This window comes from Cryptomeria japonica, chromosome 3 (assembly GCF_030272615.1).
Source record: "Cryptomeria japonica chromosome 3, Sugi_1.0, whole genome shotgun sequence".
Classification (NCBI taxonomy): Eukaryota; Viridiplantae; Streptophyta; class Pinopsida; order Cupressales; family Cupressaceae; genus Cryptomeria; species Cryptomeria japonica.
In genome coordinates, this window is record NC_081407.1 from 368,459,213 (window position 1) to 368,468,872 (window position 9,660).

General features: G+C 36.9%; 1 protein-coding gene across 1 annotated transcript; it reads left to right on the top strand.

The window, feature by feature from the left end:
• Positions 1-3,942: 3,942 nt before the first annotated feature.
• LOC131056723 (glucan endo-1,3-beta-D-glucosidase 1) lies at positions 3,943-7,480 on the top strand. The gene is made up of 2 exons (XM_057990981.1): positions 3,943-4,884; positions 5,891-7,480. Exons 1-2 carry the CDS (start codon positions 4,199-4,201, stop codon positions 7,227-7,229), a joined length of 2,025 nt encoding a protein of 674 aa, XP_057846964.1. The 5' UTR covers positions 3,943-4,198; the 3' UTR covers positions 7,230-7,480.
• Positions 7,481-9,660: the final 2,180 nt, after the last annotated feature.

Below are 9,660 nucleotides of genomic sequence, written 5' to 3' on the forward strand. Positions count from 1 at the left end.
ACTTTTTATCATTATTTAATTTAAATAAATTATCAAATATTTTTTAGATAAAGTTTTTAATCAAAAAATTAAAAAAACATGGTTTTTTTTAAAAAAAAAAATTCAAATTTTCTTTATTAAGTTTAATAAAGTTTTTTAATCATGAGCTTTTAATTAAGCTTTTAGATATTTTAAGTCTTTTAAAAATAAATTGTCAACAAATAAGCAAAATTGGGAGCACAATTTTTTTCTTGTCCACCTACGTACCTATCTTGGAACGTCTTCCAATCAATAGCCAAGGGGGGGTCAATTGATCCTACATTTTTCTTGGCAAGATACCAATCGAAGGCATCTCCATCTACAATATTCTATAGGGTATTTTTTTGGTGGCATCATCTTCATGTTTCTAGATTTGCACTTTGTCATGTTGTATTCTCTTGCATGAGCTATGTTATACTCACACTAATATAAAATGCCACACCTCTTTGTACTTTGTCATTAATAATGTATATTTGATGTAATCCTCTTGTATTCAATAGATTAGGAACTATCTTGTGAGACTTGATACATGTCTCCAGATGAGAATGTATGTAGTTTGAGTATCCAGTCACTACTTATACAAGATGTCTCCATGACTTATCTTTATCATGTAGTGAGTGATTCATCAGTCATTCTTCATCGATATTGGTACCTAGTTTTTCCACTTCGACATTCTTTGTGCAACATTGGCTCTATTTCTTCTTAATGGGGAGGAACGTTGTTTGACATCATTGGACCATCTTTGCAGGAGATTCTACGTTGATGGGGGGCTTCATGGTCTCTCTTCTTCTCTCTTATGGGGGGACTTTTTCCTCACATGAGTTTTTGTTCTTCTCAGTGAGAGCATTCCGTGTTTTCATCTCTCTCTTTGGGGGATTTTTTTCCCACTCATTTTTTCTTTCTTTCTCTATTTGTGAGATTGCATTGCATTGGTACATGGGTACCTAACATGGCCTCATAGATGGGACCCATCTTGCATTGTTAGCTTTTGCAAAGAGGAAAATTTTGATTTAGCAATTTGCAACATAAAAGGAGAAATCACCAAATAAATTTTCGCTTTGAGGGGGGAAATTCCTTTACATTGAAAAGAGGGGAGGAATCCACTAGATCCAGTCACAAATCATATAAGGACTGAATACTAAGTGGATTGATTGACTATGATGTGTTTTCCCCTCTTTTGTAAGTTGAAATGTTGATTTAGGGTAAAGTGTTGAATTTGGAGACAAAACTAAGAAAAGAATGAGCTACATGTTTGAGATTTTGTCATGCACTTGGATCTAAATAATATAAGTTGATTTAGATCTGCTCTGTGAAAATACCCTGAAAAAGTAGGGACCAGGATGCAGCAACATGGTCCTCCAAATTTTTTGCACACCAAAAAGGGTTGTTCTATCTCTGTGTCTGAAGCTTATTATGAGAAGTACAGCTACACACCTATTTCATGAACATAGAAAGAGAGGGAAATAGTTTGGGAATAGGGACTTGTCTTAGGTCAAACCCTGGTTTTGGATTTAACCATGAAATTAAGATAAATGTAATTGAAATGATTAAAAGGAAATATTCTCCTTTTGAGGGAGATGCCAAATTATGACTGAAAATTGAATGATTATACCTCCTTGTAAAGTTTTTCTTGCCTCCACATGGAATTAGGGTTTCATGAAATAGGATGAAGATCTCCACTTCAATTCTCGAATCTTGACTTTATTGCTGCTCCAAGGCTTGAAGGAAGACTAAAAATGCTCAATTTCTCTTGAATGCTTGATCTCATGTGTGATTGAATGCTTCTCAATTCTTGTGGATCTTCAAATGAGAGGGGAAATCCTCTTTATATACTTGCCCATTGAGAAAATTGATTAATTTTTTGACATAGGTCGACACGGAGAGGGAAATCCTGCTCAAATTTGAAATGTGAAAAGGGGTTTAAAGAGAGCCCATTTTAGGGAGGACCATGGCGCCATGCTTTGGTCCTGCCCTATTTTGGGCCAGGATCAAGGTGCCCAAAGGGTTGCCAATTAGGGTTTTTGATGTTTGTGATGCACATGAGCATAATTAGGTCTTCAATCAGGCCAAGGGGTGCAAACACTAAGGTGAAGACCCAAATGCGATCAAAATTGCAAGGGGTGCAATTTTAGGATGCTACAACTTGAGTCTACATTCCCTTAAGTTGCACTTAACAGGGGGTGTTGGTATAATTAATTTATTTTATTTATCTTTACGACATAATTACACTTTACTTAAGCTTGCTTAGAGAATTGCATAGGATTAGTTGGAGCATTTCCGCTTTCAGTGGACTTGTCCTTTCTTAGGATGCATGGTTACTTGTGTTGGGTGGCTAAGTTCTAATTAACTCCTACCTATCCTTGCATGTCATTGAGCCACATGTTATTATTGTGTGCTCTCTTTCCCTATTGCCTTTCCTTTATAAGAAGGCTCATGTACATTGTATGTTGATTCAACTATTTGCATCATTTATAGGAATATAATTTATTCTTGTCACATTTATTCTCTCTTGTTTATGTGCTATTCATTTGACTTCTAGATCTTGGGTGACTACCTTCTTAGCCAATTCTTACAAAGTTGTCCATTTGGGGATTTGAATAGTCACCAGAAGTGTAGTATAAAGTCTAAGTGGCTTTGGCTTTGGTGCCCAAAGAGGAGTCACTTGAAGAGTTTTATTATTTTAACATGTCTATTGGCTATTCATTCTCCAAGGTGTGGGTTTCTGCAAGTGGTTTTGGCCCCTTGTTTTGGGAAAATAGTACTGATTTTTTCTCTCCCATTTGGCTATAAATTGGAGCCAAGGCATAGTTTCCTTGAGTTTTCCAAGTAGTTTCGAGATCATTTGAAGAAGTGAAGTGAAGTGTATTATTTTTGTAGTCTCTATTTTGAATATTAATAATATACTTGCCCTCATTCTTTGGTGGATTTTTTCCCCAAAAGTGCTACTCCACATAAATGTAGTGTCTTTTTTAGTATGATTGATTTTATATTTATCTTGAATGGTGTAATTGCATGTTCATTTCGGATTTGTTAATCTTTTCAGATTTGTAATCACATAAGAAAGTTAATATTGCAAGCTTTCTTCACCTTGTTTCTCAACATTGGGTAGCTAAAATATTTCTATGGATTTGATATAAAACCCTCGACATGACCTTGTATCAAAGATGTCCCAAGGACTCAAGGATCTTATTTATGGTGTATGACAATCACATGTTATTGGGGTTAAATTTTGGAAGATTTGAAAGCTTTTTTTGCCATTTCAATTGATTAAATAGTATGTTTTTCAAGATAAAATCAAACAAACTAATCCTCAGCTTTGTTTGTAGCTCTCAATGTGGTGTTTCAATGCCAAGAGTGTGATTTTCTATCATTGAAAACAACATATTTTAGCTATTTTTGTAGTCACAAAATTGTAAGTTTGCAATATATAATAACAAAAGTTTCAATCTTATCAAGGCAACATCCTTTCTCATCTCAATACAAAATTAGGAACTTATTGTTGCTTGTGTCAACTAGTACAATTATGAGGCAAGATAGATAGGCTCATTGATTGCACAAGTTCTTTGTAAGTTCGAAATAAGAACATATTTTCTATGTTTTTGTCATTTTATAACTGAAAAATATAACCTTTAGACATTTTGATACAAATCTTATATATTGAAGAAAATTTGATGAAACAAAGCTAATATCTTAATCACTAAGTTATCCAAGACCAATAATATCTAAATCACTAAGTCATCGAAGATCATCACAACCACCCGAATTTTTAAATAAATAAATAAAATATTAAATCAAACAGCTGATCCGGGGGCGGGTGATCGCGCTTGACGCTGACAAGTGTTCTTCACCAAATTCAATATATTTGAAATAAATTATAATATAATATTATTTATATACTATCCAAAACGCGTTTGCAACCTGCACACTTAATCAATCCCCCTTCGCAAGGCAACCGATACGGAGAGTAATTTCAACCTAAATGTTCTCGTTGGTCGGAACCCGTTTAAATTCAGACTGTACTCCTCACAAACACTGGACTAAGATTTCTGATCAAATACAGGGAATCATAAAATTCCTGTCTAATTGAAAGCCCTACTGTAGTATTGTCTTAAAAATCCTCGGATTTGAACACAGGAATCACCTCTGCTATCTACAATCCACAAAAAATCCCGATTCCACCATGCAGGCAATAACAGGAAATGCTTTCCCGACTGTGGTTAACACGGCCATACCCGATCCGCCGCCTTTCTTCGCCCAAAATCTGCCCACCCGCCCTTTGCCCACAAACGCCGCCTGGCAAAATTTCGTCCTAAAGAAGGCCGACCAACCAGAATACATTCATCCATACCTTGTCCAATCCAAACATGGTGCCCTTACAGTTTGCTACCCGGCCCGGGCCGTCAACACGGCCTTCATATTCCAAGCTTTCGTAGCCAATTTCATCATCTCCTGCGGACCCTCGGGCTCTCACAAGCTCACCCACTTCGACGACCTCAGTGTTACTCTGGAGCTCCCTGGTCCTCTCATGGTTCCCCTGGTGCGAGGTAGCCCTTACATCACTTGCATTGTCAAGGGTGGGCACCTCAAATTCTCCACCATACATGCTGTCTTGGATGTCTCTTCCTTCAACGACTGTACCAAGCACAAGATCCAGTTCAACAATGGCCAAACATGGCTTCTTTATAGCTCTGCTCCATTGAAGCTCAATTCTGACCTTTCTGTCTCGGGGGAGTTTCTAGGCGTCCTCAGATTGGCCTTGCTTTCTGACAAAGTCAACCAGGTTGCGGATAAAAAAGAGCGGGTCTTGGATCGCTTTAGTACCTGCTATCCGATCTCTGCTCATGTTGACCTCACTACTCCTTTCAGGCATAGCTTTTTATCTCTGTTTTATTCAAGATTTTGAGGAGAAAACCTAGCTGATTTTAAATATGTATTGCAAAAGTCAACAAGTTTTTCTTTAAATTGTGGTTAAATTTGGTAGATTAACCTAACTTAGGATTATTATTGGTTGGAAAATATTACTATGTTCTCTGCCTCTTTTGTTTCTTACATATTTTTCATTCTATCTTTTGAACTCATCATCAATGTTTAAGGTCTACAAGACAGACCCATGGAATTAGCAGATAATTGAGAAAAGGATGCAGAGACACCCATTACAGGAATTTCAAACATGATACTAATCTTTAATGCCCTCCAAACCTATTTCGCATTCCAGGAATTTCAAAATCCAAATATGATGGTGGAAAGTCCTTTAGATCAAAAAGCTCTATACTACTATAGAGCCCTTCAAAGAACAGGCATCTAGATAGAAAATTGCTTTTACTACAGTTTGCCAAAACTACCCAAATCCTCAAAACTTAAGAAGAAAAATCCCTAGAACTGTCAAACTCTACCCCATCCCAGGTTATGAGCCCTTTCAAAATCTCTGTTTATCATAATCAAAGACATTTACTTTGTGTTTCTGAGAATAAACAGGATCTGTGGCATAAAAAATTCAGTTCTAATGATTTTTTTTTTTTCCCAAATTTGCCTAATTAACTGCATTTTGTCAAGTTTTGAATTAAAAAAGGCTCATTTTAAGACAAAAATTACCCTGCTGGGTCCAGAAGAAGTTTGATTTTGAATACTGCCGTTCTTACAGTTGTACACTTTAATGATATATTCAACAAGCGTTGTTTGATTGTTGTCTTTTTGAAACGTGCATACTAGTTTATGATTGCAAATGTCTGCCTAATAATCAATAAATCAGACACGTTAGTAGAAAAGTGCTCCCTTAGCCTCTAATGTACGTATGACTTGATTTTTTGAATGGAAGGACTGGCCTATTATTTCACAATTCTAACAGATCATTCTTTAAATATTCTATCTTCAGGATTAGTTATAAGTGGAAGACGAGAGGGTGGGGGGATTTGCTTATGCTTTCCCACTCTGTACACAGACAAATAATGACAGTCCCAGGGCATGATAAGGTTATCTCAGAGTTCAGCTATAGAAGCATGGATGGGGACCTGGTGGCTATAGTTGGGGATTCATGGGTTTTAGAGGAGACACCCATACCCATAAATTGGTATTCAATCAAAGGATTCCAGAGCCACAATGAAATGCAAACAGTGGTCTCTGCTCTGAAGAAGGATGTTGCAGACCTGAATCCGATCAAAACTACATCTAGTTATTTCTATGGAAAGGCAATCGCCAGAGCTGCTAGGTTGGCTCTAATAGCAGAGGAAACACATTGTCATAGTCTGATTCCTCACATAAGAGATTTTTTGCAGCAATCCATAACACCCTGGTTGGATGGTACTTTTGAAGGAAATGGATTTTTGTATGATGACAAGTGGGGTGGGCTGATTAGCAGAAATGGTGCCCAAGATTCGGGTGCTGATTTTGGGTTAGGAGTATATAATGATCATCACTACCATTTTGGGTACTTTTGCTATGCAATTGCAGTGCTTGGCAAGCTTGATCACAATTGGGCTAGGAGGTTCAAACCCCAGGTCTATTCCATTGTGAAGGATTTCATGACTGTTAATCCTGGGGAAGGGGTGGTGTACCCTCGTCTGAGGAATTTTGATCTGTGGAAGCTGCATTCTTGGGCGGGTGGGCTCACAGAATTTGCAGATGGGAGAAACCAGGAGAGCACCAGTGAGGCCTTGAATGCATACTATTCTGCAGCATTGTTAGGTTTGGTTTACGGAGACACAGATTTGATTGGGATTGGGTCTACCATGGCTGCATTGGAGATGAGGTCTGCCAAGGCCTGGTGGCATGTTCCTTTGAATAGCACTGTTTATGAGTCTGAATTTGTGCAGGAGAACCGCATTATGAGTATTTTGTGGGCTAATAAGAGGGACAGTGGGCTGTGGTTTGCTCCTGCCCAATGGAGAGAATGCAGACTAGGTATTCAGTTGCTTCCCATTCTGCCCATTACTGAACTTTTGTTCTCTGATGTGGGGTATGTTAAGGAGTTGGTAGAATGGACTGTCCCTGCATTGAGCAGGGAGGGTGTTGGAGAGGGATGGAAGGGGTTTGTATATGCATTAGAGAGTTTGTATGACAAAGACAGTGCTCTGCAGAAGATAAAAGCTCTGAAGGGGCATGATGATGGCAATTCACTGACAAATTTGTTATGGTGGATATATACAAGAGGTACTGATGATTCTGACTGTTCATGTTCCTATTCAATGAAGGAATCGAGTAGATATTGTTCCTAGTTTCTTTCTATCATGTTTTTCCAAAACTCCCCTTTAGGAACATCATCTGTGCCTAAATGTGCAAGTTACCTGAATAATCATAATATAGCATTTGCCTTAACTGTATAACGCTTCATTTTTCTATCAATCTCGAAAGAAATTCAGGATCAGTCTTCAATCCTTTCTATCCGAACACAATGTAATTTAGATGTTACACTTCTATCTTCCACCTATTTTCACTTAATCCTGTCAATACTGCATCTCTTTGTTCTCCTCGTTATGTTGGATAGTCTAGTTTGAAGAGGGGTTTTGTACCCTTCTATTCATGAACCATAAGTTTTGTGTCTCATTTTTAAAATACTAGCAACGAACATTTCTTTTACAAGTGTTAAAATATCATTTTCTTGTTTTTGGATTTTGAGTGTGTGAATTTTTTGATTCAATGTTTTGGATCACACAACATGATGTATTATCAGGATGGATACTTAAAGTACTAAAATGACAAACATTTATAATGTTTTGTGAAGTAAATGAGTAAATGGGATAATAGACACTTAGAGAAGTCATATATATATCTTGTTTGTTTTATGATATTTGAGCTTTGATTATAGGTTTCTAAAAAACAAAGACAAGTTAAGGCTTGTTTCAATAGTTCATGTGGGGATATAATAGGATACAATAAATCAAAAAATTAAATAAAGAAATTAAGCATCCATGTATTAAGACAAGTCTTGTAGAGTCAAATATACCAATCAAATTAGAAGAAAAACTATAAACAACCAACCATTTGAACTATTGCAACCAAAACATCAAGGAAGAGTCATCACCCCCAACCTCCAATTCTACCACCATATACTAGATCATCCTCTTCCAACTTCTTTATAGGATTGACATGCTACTCATCTACCACTAACACCATTTATTTCAAGTGAACAAAACCATGTGAGGCTAGGCCATCTAATCTCTTGATTTGAACGACATAAATAACCTAGCCCTTTTATTTGCATTAATTACCTAACCATCACTCTATTGCAAGAGGGGCTAAGTGTTAATAACCTCCAATGAGCCCTGGCACTGAGCTACCATCAATTTCCTCACCATAGTATTGATATACATGTTGTAAGTCATGAGGACATCTAATTCCTCACCTTAATCACATAACCATTGTTCTAGTGCAAAAAGGACGAAGTTTTAATCGCCTCTAATAAGCCCTAGCAATGAGCCACCATGTGCAAGAGAGACTAAGTGCTAATCACCTCCAATGAGCCTTCACGATTAGCTACTATCAAATTCCTCACCATTGTATTCATATCCAAGTTGTAAACCACAATGGCTTTCGAATCCTAAATAAGGTTATGCACCACATCTTTCAAGGCTTCCACGTCTCTTTCTAAAATGTCCGACTCCACATCAATCGACTCATTATCAAGGGTTAGAAGAATCATCTCCACTCAGTTTATCATGTTAGTTGACGGAATCACCACTCTTGATTTAGCATGAAAATTTGATAATCATAGACTAAGGCCTTGGTTCCCCATCATCACATAAACCATAATCATCCATAATGTTTTTGTCGAAATTGAGAAAATTATGTTTGAGGTAGTTGAATATTTTGTAAAGTAAAAGGTTGAAGACAAGACCGCAACCCCAAGACTTGACCTACCATCCATTGAGTCATCTAAGGTCCACCCAATAGAAAACCAAAACTCCCAAGAATACAATACACTAGCCAAGCCCAATGCCTAAAATAGAGCACCATACCAAAATAGATAGAGAACATCGCATCAAAACCTTACAAGCAAGCAAAGAAGTAACTAAATAAATCCTTTCTATAAATCTCTCTCGCATATGACACCACTCACCACACTTAACAATAACTCAAGCTAACAAAAATCCTAGATACTATTGCACCATACTAATGATTAAGTGGTAGATTATAAGGCCCCAAGTACCACGATTGTACTCAACACCTAATGACAACATATCATTAAATAAGATGGCATTGGGATTGATCCAATAATCAACCTCATAACTTATTAATGAAGTAAAAAGAGAGAATTCAATGTCATGATTAGTTAACAAATCAATACCTTATTTTGGTCTTAGTAGCAATAATAAAAACAAACAAATTCCAACTTTTGAAATAAGTAAGGCACATTTTCTAATAAACTCTGAAGCTTCTAATTAGGAGACTTCCATTTCCTCACACCATTTATGATAATTTGGGAATCTTCCTTGATTACCCTAATCTTACCACCTTCCAAAGATGGCCAGAGAGAAGCTTCCAATAACAACCTCCCATTTTGGTTTATTGTTAGCCCTTTGGAGCCACCTTTATCTGCTCTGCATTATTAATGATAAAATTTGCACTAGCTTGACCTAATTTTTCCCCTTGATGCTTTGTGAAAAATTAAATTTCCACTAACCCAATTATGGAGGAGTCCATCTATTC

Bases quoted from the DNA above. Each gene is read 5' to 3' on its own strand.
- LOC131056723 (XM_057990981.1), top strand. From the start codon at position 4,199: ATGCAGGCAATAACAGGAAATGCTTTCCCGACTGTGGTTAACACGGCC. The intron at 4,885-5,890 runs GCATAGCTTTTT...TTCTATCTTCAG, and splicing joins GACCTCACTACTCCTTTCAG to GATTAGTTATAAGTGGAAGA.